This window comes from Helianthus annuus, chromosome 14 (genome assembly GCF_002127325.2).
Source record: "Helianthus annuus cultivar XRQ/B chromosome 14, HanXRQr2.0-SUNRISE, whole genome shotgun sequence".
Classification (NCBI taxonomy): domain Eukaryota; kingdom Viridiplantae; phylum Streptophyta; class Magnoliopsida; order Asterales; family Asteraceae; genus Helianthus; species Helianthus annuus.
The window spans coordinates 155,802,975-155,816,311 of NC_035446.2; the positions used below are offsets into that span (position 1 = coordinate 155,802,975).

Below are 13,337 nucleotides of genomic sequence, written 5' to 3' on the forward strand. Positions count from 1 at the left end.
TATAAATTTACCAAAGTTTTTCTTCTTTATATATTCTGCGACATCCTTCTCCACACTACAATTCTCAAACACCTGCACAAACGTAGCCAAATTATACAAAAGATAATTTCATTGGGACTGAAGTAATATGAGATCATGAATTTAATGAAACAAAAGCGATCAATCACATAATTAATGACGATCTTGACGACTCTATATTGAGTTTCTTCCTTCATACCAGTACCCTTGATTATCACTTTTCTGCTGCCGAAATTAGAGGTGGATAATGCTCATCTGATGAAAAATGTAACAACCAACACAGATTTCTACCCCTCTTAACTCATCTCTAATGCTAACAGAGGAGTTATATTTATTTGCAATAAAAAATTTAAGAAAAAACATAAAACCCCAAACATAGTGATTATACTTATCAATTGATTACTCAGGGTTTCTAATAAAATAGAGATACGCCCCTCCACATTGTATCTAATAATCTCAAATAAAACATGAACATACAATAATGCGTAATGAAGAACCTGCTTACCTATTGATTCTTCACAACTTTCCGGTCATGTGTTTCCTAAGATAAGCTTTAGGGAGAACCTGCGTTATTAAATGTAAATATATCAACACGAATTATAACATAAGTAGCGTTAACATATAATTATGCATTGATTGTCCAGGTTCATTGAATCCACCTCTTTAAGAACATATCATCTTTATCTACAATCAAATCATGCAGCTAATCAATACCTAATTACATCAAATCTTTGACCCCATAATTAATTCAAATTTGAAATTTGAATTTAAAATTATGAATCATCAATCAAGAGAATCATGGTACCCACATGGAAAGTCTATCAAATAACCTCATATACGGATTGAACCCGACCCACTAACATGTTCTATATTTAGTTCTCTTCAAAATCAAGATTAAAAACCAAACTCTCAACCTCTATATCATAATCTCGATGAACACTAATAGCATAAAATACAGAACCATATTATATAGATTTGAAATAAGAAAACTAATGAAAACAAAAAGCAAAACATATTGAATAAAAGGCAATCTTTGAATTAGGGTTTGTAATCGAATCGCCATAGTCTACTGTACATTGTATAGCATATTTGTTGTTGATAATCTTCGAAAACAGGGGATTTAATGTTTCACATAGCAAATGATGTATAACCTAAAATAATTTATATCAATTAAAAATGGAAATACAAATTACCTAAAATCGAAGATAGATGAAATTGTATACTTGATTGAGGTTATCTTCAGCGGCTTTTCGTTCAGCACGATTGGGACTCTGTTGCTTGCAGAACAACAACGACATTTGAAAGATCCATTATTCCATCGGATTGAATCAGTAATCCTCGAAGAACTGGTGTAGATTCCTTTAGGGTTTACAGAGGATAATGAAGGGGGAAGACAAAAGAAACTCGATGATAAAGAAAAGGGGAGATGATCGAAGGAAATGAAGAGTTAGGGTTTTTTTATTAAAGAGGGAGAGAGAGAGAGAGAGAGAGAGAGAGAGAGAGAGAGAGAGAGAGAGCGTGTTAATAAAAAGGAAAATGAATTGCCGCCCAAAGCTAATTCTCTGCCTAAGAGGGTGTCCACATCATCAAAATGATTGGCTAAGAATAGCCCTTGTAGCCTAAGAGAATTCATTTAGTATAATAGATAGATAAATAAAACGATTGGTTGTTGAAAGTTTAAAAAGTTGTCAAATTATTTGTAACTTGTGAAATGATCTCATCATATGTATTAACCCGTTAAACCTAAAAAAAACATCAGCCTATTCTTTTAAACGGCCTAAGGGGACTAGGGGTGGAATCACTAGTGATGGATTCTATCACTCCCACTCTCCAATCAAAGCATGACATGTCATCAACCATATTTCTATCACTAGTGATAGAAATGGACTAGGGGTGGAATCACTAGTGATGGATTCTATCACTCCCATTTTTTTTAATTTTCATTTTAAAATTAGAAAATAAAAATAAAACACTAAATTATAAATTTCATTAAACTTTAAAAAAAATTACATAACCAAATAAAAAAAACAACTAAACCGATTTAAAAAAAAACAACTAAACCGATGGCATCTCCCAACCCCACTTTGCGCAAATCGCGCGCTTTTGTTCGATGACAATTGACTTGAACGGTTCGTCGAGATGGGCGTGTTTTTCACACAAGATTTTTAAATCATTTTGTCTTTCGATCGTTTTCAAGTGTTCCTTGTACGCCTGCTCCCGTTCAACTTTTAGGGTCATCATTGTTTCTTTTCTTTGTTCGGCCATCTTGTATTGGGTCATTTTCTCCTCTTCGATTCTAAAGATCGACTCCGCCACCGCCTCCTTCCCTTTGCTTGACGAATCACCACCTCGTCTGCGTCGTGGCCTTGTGGGTGTATTTTCCTCAACGGGCTCGTCAAGGGGTTCGTCTAGAGGCTCGTCGTTTAAGTTCATTTGGGGCAAGTTATCCGACGCGGAAGTCGTGTAGTTCCCCGAATCGGATGTCTTTGTTCTTTTCGAACCGCCTTGATTTTTTGGAGCCGTAGGACCATGCGTGTCAACCAACTCAACGGGGACCCACTTCGGGTGATGTCTCGCAACTTGCCATGCCGCAACGTGTGGAAAAGTTCTCTTATGGTACGTTGTGCAATACATTTCGGTGGCTTGTTGCATGATCGTCGCCTCGCTCGCTCCACTTTGTGGGTTTCGGCTCTACAAAAAAAATAAAATGTTTATAAACTGTTTTTTATAAAAAAAACTGTTTTTTTTAACTGTTTTTAATAAACTGTTTTTTAAAAAAAAACTGTTTTTTTAACTGTTTTTAATAAACTGTTTTTAAAAAAAAAAACTGTTTTTTTATAAACTGTTTAATAAACTGTTTTTTATAAAATAAACTGTTTTTTATAAAAAAACTGTTTTTATTAATAAACTGTTTTTTATAAAAAAAAACTGTTTTTTTTTAACTGTTTTTTATAAAAAAAAACTCTTTTTTTTTATAAACAGTTTTTATAAACTGTTTTTTTATAAAAAAAACTCTTTTTTTTTAATAAACTGTTTTTTAATAAAAAAACATACCTTTTGAATGAAACAAGCGTTGAACCGGCTCATTTTTCGGTTCAAATCCGACCACTTCGACGTCATTTTGTCCATGTTTCGGACCCTTGCACCGGGAAGTTTCATAAAATGACTAATAACCCGTCTCCAAAACGCTTCCTTTCGTTGCTCGTTCCCGTGTTTCCTACTCTCCGAGATGTGCAAATACGCCTTCGTCAACGAGACCTCCTCCTCGCTCGTCCAAGGTTGTCGGCCGATTGGAACGATTTCTTGAACCTCAACATTTTGTTCTTCTTCCTCTTCCTCTTCCTCTTCCTCCGCTTCTTCTTCCTCTTCCTCTTCCTCGTCCTCGTCAACACTTTGTTGTGGTTCACGTGGTTCATGCCATGCTTTTGCAAAATGATGAAGGAGGGTGTTGTCTTCTAGTAGTGGGTCGAGTGCGTGGGGTTGGGTTTGATACGTTTGCGATTGAAATTGGTGAGGTTGAAACGGTGGAACGAACGGTTGGTTATGGTACGTTTGCGATTGAAAGGGTGGATATTGTTGGGTTTGAAAGGGTGGGTATTGTTGGGTTTGAAAGAGTGGGACTTGGTCGGGTTCGTCTTGCAACCTAAATCGATCGGGCTCACCAAGATTCGCTCGAACCTTGGGCCTTATTTTCTTCGTACCCGAACCGCCACCTCTTTTTTTCGATCCACCACCTCTCTTGCTTGAACCTTCCATATTTCTTGTAAAAAAATGAGTGTGAAAATAGTTGAGAGTTTTTTGAAGTTTTTGTGAGAATTGTTGAGAGTTGTATGAGTTGTGTATTGAAATATTTGGATTTTATATAAAAAAACCCATTTACCAACGTTCAAAAAAAAAAAAAAAACGGTCAAAAATAAACGGTCAAAACCCCCAACGTTCATATTCTCAACGCGTTATCTACTCCACGCGTTATGTTTATAACGCGTTACAAAATGAGTGGCGGCGGTGTACAAATGGCCCATCACGCGTGATGGGTGGCCGAACACGGACCACCCCGGGTCCTCTAATGGGTTACTGTACTACCAAGTTGGACTTGTTAAAATTTTGGGCCAACAAGCATTGCAATAATCTCTGGGTGTTGGTCTTTCATAGTATGGGGCTTTGGTGGTCTGGTTTGGTCTAACCCACATTCAAGTCCTGTTGCAGTGTTGCCTGTTGGCACCGGAACACCCACCCACACTCCGCCTGCAAACCAAAAAGAACCCTAAAAGGATCAAACAAACAAACAATTATCATCTATCTCATCCATCCATCAATAATGGCTTTCGCTATATCCAACGTCCTACAGTTCCCCAATTCTCGTTCATATGCCAAGAAGAATTGCCTCAATCATGCCTCACTTCCTCCCTCTTTTGTAAGGTACCTTTCAAATTCCCTTCTTAATTTCAGTCATAACTTAACTATTTTCGTTTATTTTCCAACTGGCCCGTGTGGAAATTGCAGGTTTTCTACAGGTCGTGTGAATCAGAGGATAATTTGTGCTGCTTCCTCTGCTGCTGGTTCAAGTTCAGACAATGACTTGAATCCGTACGAGGTAACTGCTTTTTAACAACCTTAAAATTGATGGAACTGGAGGTGATAAAAAGATGATGCACTTGACAGGTTCTTGGAGTGAACCCCATTGAGGGGTTTGATATGGTGAAAGCGGCTTATACGAGAAAGCGAAAGGATGCTGAGCGAAGAGGGGACGAGGCCGCTGCAGCTCGTGTATTTTTGCTTTTGTTTTGTTAAAGTTTTACTAGTTAGTTAGTTAGTGTACAAGAATATGCATTGTTATTGATGAGGTTGTTAGTTAATGAATGAATACATTGGGTTGTTTTCAGTTGGAGAAGGCATATGATAAACTCATGATGGCTCAATTGTCAAACCGAAAGAAGGGAGTCACGTTTGGTTCGTTTCAGGTACATCTCGTGTCTTTTAAGCTACTTTAGTAGTGGTAAACAACATGACATGGTCTTTCTTCCATTGTAAAAGTTTGTAGTACAAGGGCTTGATAGTTAAGGCCGTAAGAAGGTTAGTGTCGGTTGGTGTAGTTAAGTCAATTAGTAAGTGGTCTATGATGCAGAGTCGGTCTATGCGAGGTTGTTGACCCGCATCAATTTGCTCTAGAGTTTCTTGTGTGCCTATAAGTGATAAGCACGTAAATTCTTAGTAGATGTTAGATTTGGTTTCAAAGTTAAACCATACCTTACATACTTATGTAACTAAACAAGTGAAATATGCCTACCGCAATGTATTCATATTTAATGACAAGAGGTTTTTTTTTTTTTTTTTTTTTTTTTTTTTTTTTTTTCTGGTGTCTGTTGCTTATATATGGTTAAACTGCCAGTCTGCCACTTATGTGGTATTAACTTTTATCTCATACTCGAATTTGCTGCCTCATACGGAACATATGCTTGGTTTATTTATTTATTTTTTTTTGGATAAAGGGCAGGGCCCGGCAAACAATATATTAATCACAACACAAAAATACATCAATCTAAGGGGCATACCCCTGTACAACGTCACCCAAAACAAGCTTTGGGGACCAAAAATATGAGACCAAACACCCCATTCTCGGGGCCCTACGAGTTCTAAACACACATTTTGTGCTATAACCTAGAGTGCCATTACAAATAAACAACATAAGCATGGTACACCGAGCGACAACATTGCCTATGTAATTCTTGTATCCCGAGCTCTTTTGGGCGAACACAGGGTTAATACACCTTGACCCAGTATAGCATTTCCGCCTCTTAATGTCACCCTTATGATGGTGACCCCAACCCCACATGTCCAAACCCGCCTTCTTTGTAATTATATCCGTAATTAACCGCCATAGAAACAAACTAGCATTTTTAATTAAATTAACCCGAAGGAGGGCCTTCCACGAGCTCCTGATGGACCAGCCCATAGCAAAATTAACTTGGACTCCATAATACAAATTAACACATCTGGGCCCGTGTTGGATCATAGTTGAAGCCCATCTAACTACATAGCGCACCCAGGCTGATTGGTGGGCCTTTGCAACCTTTGAGAATTTACCCAGCAACACCCCAGCTCTCGAAAAAGACTTCAACATGTTGTGGGCCTTCAAAATTAAATACCAACCATCTGGGAACCGTTTTATCTGCATGCTGGACCTGGCCTTCATACTCTTGGACAAGATTTTTAATTTGTACATAAGCCACTGCAAGCAGCATGCCTGTATCCAGAACTGGGCCTTTCGCAAAGTATAAACCGCATATAAAGATAAACCCAGCTGCATTGGGCCTTCACCGAAATGAAACTTGGCAAACACACCCCAGCTCCTTCTGCCGATGCTGTAGACCCAGGACCAGACTACCCAAGCCATCCTCGGAAACCAGTTCCAAACACACCAAACCCTGCAGTCAAAAATCGGAGGACAGCAGCTGCAGCCACACTTGGAACCATCCGAATAACATAACCAGAGCCACTCGAAAAGAATCAACCTCAGATATGAGGCCTGGTACCAAGTAAACCGGTGACAGCAGCCACAAACCATAATCAGCAGCTTAATGGTCCACAAATCATAATTTTTACCAAGCCAACAAGTGATTAAAATGAGCCAGTTCCCAGCTAAACGCATGTGTAACAAAAAACCAGTATCCCAGACATGCCTTTCATAATCGAACACAATCCAGATGATCAACGAGTGAGGGGCAGAGTGGTCATTTTGCCTGCCCTGCTTCCACAAATGATGTAACCAGCTCTTGGCAGTCATATACTTGAAAGCAAACACAAAACCAAGATCCAGTAACATCATTCCTTTCATACAGAGCAAACGAGCACGCCATAACGTACAGAAACGCCAATTTGAAGCTGACCTGTACACATGATCCCAAACTTTGTACGACAGAATCCAATAGGCTCGAACACAAACCGTATTATCTTGCCACCTCTTGACAGCAATAACAGTATATAACAGCAGCAACATACAGGCACCATACACTAAATTCACACACTGTTGCGTACAGTTTCTAGTCCATATCTTGTATACGTAGCTAAGATCCAGATACATCAGGTACACAGTATCAGTCGTGATCCGATGATCCAAATGGTACAGCAACTGTAGCCAGTACTTGTCTCGAAATAACCTGTCCCAACCCAACAAGCCCATAAAAAACCCATAGTAATACAAAGAAAATTCCTGGTTAGTAGGTCGAAAATGCCAATACACGGGTTTGGACTTGGGGATAAGGTTCAAGTAAGGGTGCCACCGAAAAAACATCTCCCCAAGTCTCTCCATCTGGACTTGGTTTATATTTATATATAATAATATATTAGTGAGTTTGCAGTTCTATTATCAATCATGGTAATTAAATTTCAGTTTACTTACTGTATTTTATGACAAGTGAAGGTTTCAAAGGATATCAAATATGCTGATAAGCAGCCGATTGTTCCTTGGGGCCCAAGGTATATACTATATTTACAACTATTATTAGCCTCATGTCAGTTTTTAGCTTCATTTATCCTCTTAACAATATCTGAACTAAGTTTGCTTCACTAATTCTAAGCTTTATAAACAATAAACCTTCTATTGCCAAAACTAACCAGAATATGATTTTAGAAACCTTGCAAGAGACAAATTTGTATTGTTTATTTATTAATGACAACGGAGGATATTCTTCTTTTCTCAGGTTCACCAAGTCTGAAGTGAAGGACATTCGGATTAACCTGGCAATATCAGCTGCATTTGTAAGTGTAGATATTGCTTAATAATATGTAACTTTTAGATATTACAAGGTCTTTTTTTGCATCACATTTGGGCTGTTTTGAAAAAAGAAAACTTACCGTTCTTTCTGCAGATTGCTTGGATTTTTATTGCACGCAATGCAGAGTGGAAGCCTGTGCAGTTTTTATCCTTTGTATTTGTATACAGAATCTTTGAAAAGTTAAAAGCATTTGAACCACCCGCAACATTTACAGTATGTCAATTCCCCACCTCTCATTGCGTTTTTTTTTTTTTTTTTTTAATTTTATATTTTGATTTAGCTGATGTTGGATGCAGGAAGAAGGTGAAGATGAAGGACGCATGATGCGAATGGGCAAACGGTTGCTACGTTCCCTTGCACTGGCTTTTGGATGTATAGCCTTTGCATCTTTGGTATGTCATTGTTTGGATGCGAAACTGGTTTATTTTCAAATTATATAACAAGTGTATTTGTCATAGTTAGATACACCTTGACCATATTTGTTATTTTTTTATTTCAGGGATATACAGGTGTCGTGAATTTGATCGAATATTTTACCGGTTATGTCCCTATTGCTTTATACAACAACCAGGTATGACCAATAATTTTTTCATACACAAAATCAGATGTACGAAATACCCTTCAGGCTTCAACAATGACCTAATAACAGAATCTTCTGACTGATAAATTTCATGACGTGTGCAGGAATTCATCGTCACTGCTGTAACCTCTATAAGTTTATACTTCATGGCCTCATATTACAGATGAGTAAATCAAACCTATGCAGTTTAATTAGGAATTTCAATGTACTTGACACTGAATGGCCATCGAATTTTGGTAGTAGTCCTGAATCGTATATGTATGTATGATTTTAATTTTTAAGAGCTATGATTTGGTTGAAGCGGAATGAATACGATCTGAATATTGGCAAATAATGATTTCAGAATTTTGGAAATAGATGGTGATTGTATAAATTTTCAGTAGCATATACCAAAGTTGTGCAACATATACATCCGTATGTTTGGGTTAAGTATCGATTTTCCTCTGCTGTGCAGGTTTGGGTTCAGTTTAAATCGGTTTTTTTTTTTAACATAACTTAAACTGCTTGGCTGTTTTGTGATAAAAGTTTAACAATAAAAGAGAAACATGCATCCTTTAAACGTTATTCTATTATATGTATTAGCAATTTTTTGGTTAAAAGTTTGTGTATATATAGAGTCCTGAAACTTCATGTGCAAAAAATTAATATAGGTATTGAGCGGGCCATGTTTGTGTCTCAAATAAGCGTTGTCATGTTTGGGTTCATGGGCCTGTCATGATTTTTGGGTTCATGTCGCGTTTGACATGTCAACTTGTGATAATGACATGTTTCAAAATTTGAATTGAATATTTTGAATTTAGTTTCAAAATTTTTAAATTTTGTTAACCCGGTTATAGACCGATCCGATGAATAACGCACGTAAAACACCAAAATATTCCACAAGTGAGGCAAGATGTTCAAAGTTTCAAACTCGGTAGACCACTTGAATTTTGGACGCTTAGTCTTGGCCCAGCATTTTGGTGTTGGACTTCAACTGTTGGTAATTTGGTTTAATGCAAAACAAAAGTTCAAGAAACGAGAAACTGAGCCTAAAGCCCACTTCAACAAGTCCAAAAACACACATTTGGACTCTTTTAACATACATGATGAGAATTATTATATATCACTAAGGGGCTGTTTTGTAACTTTTAAATGGTTAAGTGTTGAATTAGTAAGAGATCTGAACCATTAACTGCTGAATCGGTAAGAGATCTGAATCATTAAGAGTCAGTATAATGCTTAATCGTTCAAAGACAAATGTCTGACTAATTCAGATTAGAGGTCTTAACTATCCAGACTCAGTATAATGCTTAACTATTCAGAGGCGAATGTCTAAACCCTTCAGACATCTGCTCACGAAACAAACACTCTGAATAGTTAAGTGCTAAACAAAAAGCCCATAAATCATTGTAGAAGAAAAAAGAAGTATATTATTTTTTTTAACAATTGTTTATATCGTTTGAATTTTGCATTTCTTGCACACACATTAGGTAAATAAAAAATCATCAAACGAATTTATTCTTATATGTTTTAATTTTATAAAGTTTACCTACACATGAAGAGCAATCAAACAAATTTTATCATTTATTTTTAATTCTAGAAGTAAAGAGTGAGTAACAATAAACATTACCTTTAAATTATGAATAATTTATTTATTATTCTTGCGATATTCTATACTCCGCCAATATCTCTCCCCTTTGCATAGATCCAATGATCCATATAGATCTTCATATATGAAAACTTAACTGGGTCATTGTTACACTTAAACATATCCTAACAATTCTAACGATAAACAATTTTAGAAGTTTAGAATTGAACCTTCGGTTTTCATAAGGTTGCGCATGAATGGGTCAGTGAGTTTCATTACGGTTTAGTTTTTCAATTTTCATGCTTACCGCTAGACTTGGTATTCTGGTATATTTCTCTTGGTCTTTTAGACGTCGTTATTTTACAAAGTATACTATTTAAAAAAGTAAAATTGGATTGCAAGCTTTTCCGCTAGATTTCAATCATAAAATGATTAATTTAACATGATAATGTTAAAACTCTTGTGGTTTATAAATGAGATAACCTCAGCATTCTTAATCATTGATTTTAAGGCGCCAAGTGTCTTAACAACAACCATTACAAATTTCTAATCAACACTCAATGGTTTAAAGCCGTAAAATTGGATTGCAAGCCACGAAACTATGGTTCCAAATAGGTAGTCAAGTTAGGTCAAATCATGCAACAGTTTGGTCTTATCTTGTCCTTTACGTTCAACTTTTACTTCCATGATTTTAGGATGAAAAGATGTGTGCTTTTGTTATCTAATACATGTAGCTTTCCTTTTACAATTATTGATATTAAATTAACGTATCCCTTAGTTGGCCACTTATGAAGATTTAATCATTAGCAAGTTTATCTTTTGAATGGTAATAAACATAAACTTGTTCTGTTACGATTCCATGCCGTTACTATTTTTATTGGGTAGTTTTGGTAAAATAAAAATAAATAAACGGTTAAGCGGTCAATAACCAATGAAAAGTAAAGAGGTCTACTTAGGGGCAAGTTTGGTTATTCATCAGAACTAAACATATGATTGATGTTTCGTTTTTTCATAGCCATTTGGTTTCACTTACAAAGATTAGATTTTTTTTCGGTTATTTGGGTAGACAGTACCGTTAACTGTTGGGTCTTACCTGAGTCAATTTAAGTTCATTACAGTTACAAGATTAGGTTACCCCATCCATGATATAGGTGCTACTAAACGTACCCCTCTCCTCTCTCTCAAACTTAGGCTATGTGTGTTACCATTTCTAAAGTTTTCACTACATCATAAATTGGCTGTTATGTCACTGACACATCATCAGGGGGCACAAGTTTTCACTACATCATAAATTGGCTGTTATATCACTGGCACATCATCAGGGGGCATTCACTCACGTATTTTCACTAGATTGTATGACGGTTTTCTTAGTTTTCACTATCCACCATTCTATTAAAATAATGTTTAAATTAAAAACAAATTTGTGATTTGTTGTTTTGTGATTGATTGGTTGAAAGAGTAAGTTTCACATGGTCTCAAGCCGTGAATGCCCTCACACCCTTTCTTTCACCCCTAGCAATGCCAGCCAAGGGATGGTGTTTAACGCCGACCGCTTATGGCACATGGCATGGGCGTTATTCCATAACGGGTGGTCTAGGGGTGAGACCCACTAGTAAAGCCTACTTTTCCTCTCATACATGAAGGTAGGTTACCACTTAGGTTTTGGTCTAGTAGTCAAGAGAAATTATTTTTTGTGAGAAGATTAAAAAATTAAACCTCAGAACGTGTAATTTAGTATATGATTTAAAAGAAAAAAAGCTTAGCAGGTAAAAAAAATCAACGTAGCCAATGTTCAGAAGAGAAAAGGGTGTTACGTTTAGCCTTAATTCATTTGTACAACTTGAAATGATATGTCTGGTAAGATGCCAAGTCATGGCAGTTGTTGACTGAGTAGTCCTGTCATAAACATGCATATCCCATATAAATTTGATCCACGTGGATATCATCTTATTATACGTCTATCCATTATTGCATATGGCCTACTAAAATTAAGTGACAAATTAAAGCTAGAATCGTGTAAATAAGCTTTCATCTACCAACTCAGGGTGTACGGAGTGTGTGCGGGTAGTGGGTTCGGTGAGTGTGGTTGTCACGCGGGAATTTCGCAGCCGATCTACTATGGTGTGTGGTGATTGAGTGAAGGCGAGGAGTAGTCACCGCGTAGGAAAGAGGAGAGAGGGGAGGGAGGGGGTTAATGGTAGGTCTCACTCTCCTTCAACCAATCACACTTTTATCATTTTAAAAAAAAAAATGTTTGAGTGAAATGCCGCCAATGTTTGAGTGTAGAAAGTTTACCACTCCCCACGGGGGAGCACCGCTTACACCCAACGTACAACGCACGTAAACTCATTTAGCTGTTATTATGAAAAAAACTACTATGTTTAAACACGTTATTACTCTTAATCTATAAGAGCACGTTATTATTCTTAATCTATGGTAGTGTTAGGGTCTGTTTGGTATAGTTTAATAGAATAGATGGGGGAATGAAATGGACAAAAAATGAAATGAATCATTCCATTCCATTGTGATGTTTGTTTACCCACATATGAATAGAATGAATCATTACTTTGTAGAATTTGATGAAGTAACGAAACACAATTGTATTAAAAACGACAAAAATATAATTGCCTCAATAATAATAATATATTGATGGTAAAAAAAGTTAATAATAAAATTTTTGGATCGTTCTTCTTCAGCCCCGTATCTATAATTTATTTGTTATTCAATTACCCCATCATTTTTGGATCGTTCTTCTTCAGCCCCGTATCTATACCAAATTTAGTTTAAAAGTGACATACGTTACAAGGGAAATCAATTTGTGAAAATGTAACATTTTAAATTTATTATATAGTGTCTTTAAGTTTTTGATGATTGTTGTTTTTTTTAGAAAGAGGTTGTTTGTCAATCTCTGAACTCGTAAGTGCTGAACTAGTAATAAGTGTGACCGAGTAAAAAAATGAACTAGTAAGCGCTCAGCTAGTAAGTGTTGTTTGGCTAAAACTCTTAATAACTACGCAAAATGACTATGATAGCCCCCGTTGAACTATTTTGTGTTGAATGAAATGTATCTGATGCTTTACGGGTGGTGATGGTGATTGCTGACGGTGGCACTTAACAATTTTTTTTTATTCTTTTCTCTCTAACAAACGCTAAAAGTTAGTGATATTATCAAAAGAAAATATTCTTAATGAGTATTTTATCTACAGTGTCTTTATTATTAATGAACATTAGAAATATACAAAATTTGAAAAGAGTGGATCATTTTAAAATAATGAACATTAGGAATGAGTTAAGTTATTTTACAAAGACTTCTAATTGTAAGAAGTGTAAGAAGTATTTATAGAGTGACAAGTGTTCAATAACCTAAACTAAGACCATGGGGTATGGTGGGGCATTT

At 36.3% G+C, this 13,337-nt stretch overlaps 2 protein-coding genes across 2 annotated transcripts; one reads left to right on the top strand and one right to left on the bottom strand.

The window, feature by feature from the left end:
• Positions 1-2,073: 2,073 nt before the first annotated feature.
• On the bottom strand, positions 2,074-3,825 carry LOC110906142 (histone H3.v1-like). The gene is made up of 2 exons (XM_022151407.2): positions 3,073-3,825; positions 2,074-2,709 (listed from the first exon to the last, which is right to left on the bottom strand). Exons 1-2 carry the CDS (start codon positions 3,772-3,774, stop codon positions 2,074-2,076), a joined length of 1,338 nt encoding a protein of 445 aa, XP_022007099.2. The 5' UTR covers positions 3,775-3,825.
• Positions 3,826-4,144: 319 nt separating this feature from the next.
• LOC110904520 lies at positions 4,145-8,729 on the top strand. Its single transcript, XM_022150360.2, has 10 exons — positions 4,145-4,437; positions 4,522-4,612; positions 4,681-4,785; positions 4,902-4,979; positions 7,439-7,494; positions 7,719-7,776; positions 7,887-8,006; positions 8,090-8,185; positions 8,293-8,364; positions 8,478-8,729. The coding sequence occupies exons 1-10, from the start codon at positions 4,337-4,339 to the stop codon at positions 8,538-8,540; spliced, it is 840 nt and encodes a 279-aa protein (XP_022006052.1). The 5' UTR covers positions 4,145-4,336; the 3' UTR covers positions 8,541-8,729.
• Positions 8,730-13,337: the final 4,608 nt, after the last annotated feature.

Coding starts and splice junctions, on each gene's coding strand:
- LOC110904520 (XM_022150360.2), top strand. CDS start 4,337: ATGGCTTTCGCTATATCCAACGTCCTACAGTTCCCCAATTCTCGTTCA. Junction 4,613..4,680: donor ATGACTTGAATCCGTACGAG/GTAACTGCTTTT, acceptor TGCACTTGACAG/GTTCTTGGAGTGAACCCCAT. Junction 4,786..4,901: donor ACGAGGCCGCTGCAGCTCGT/GTATTTTTGCTT, acceptor GGTTGTTTTCAG/TTGGAGAAGGCATATGATAA.
- LOC110906142 (XM_022151407.2), bottom strand. CDS start 3,774: ATGGAAGGTTCAAGCAAGAGAGGTGGTGGATCGAAAAAAAGAGGTGGC. Junction 2,710..3,072: donor ACGCTTGTTTCATTCAAAAG/GTATGTTTTTTT, acceptor TTTTTTTTGTAG/AGCCGAAACCCACAAAGTGG.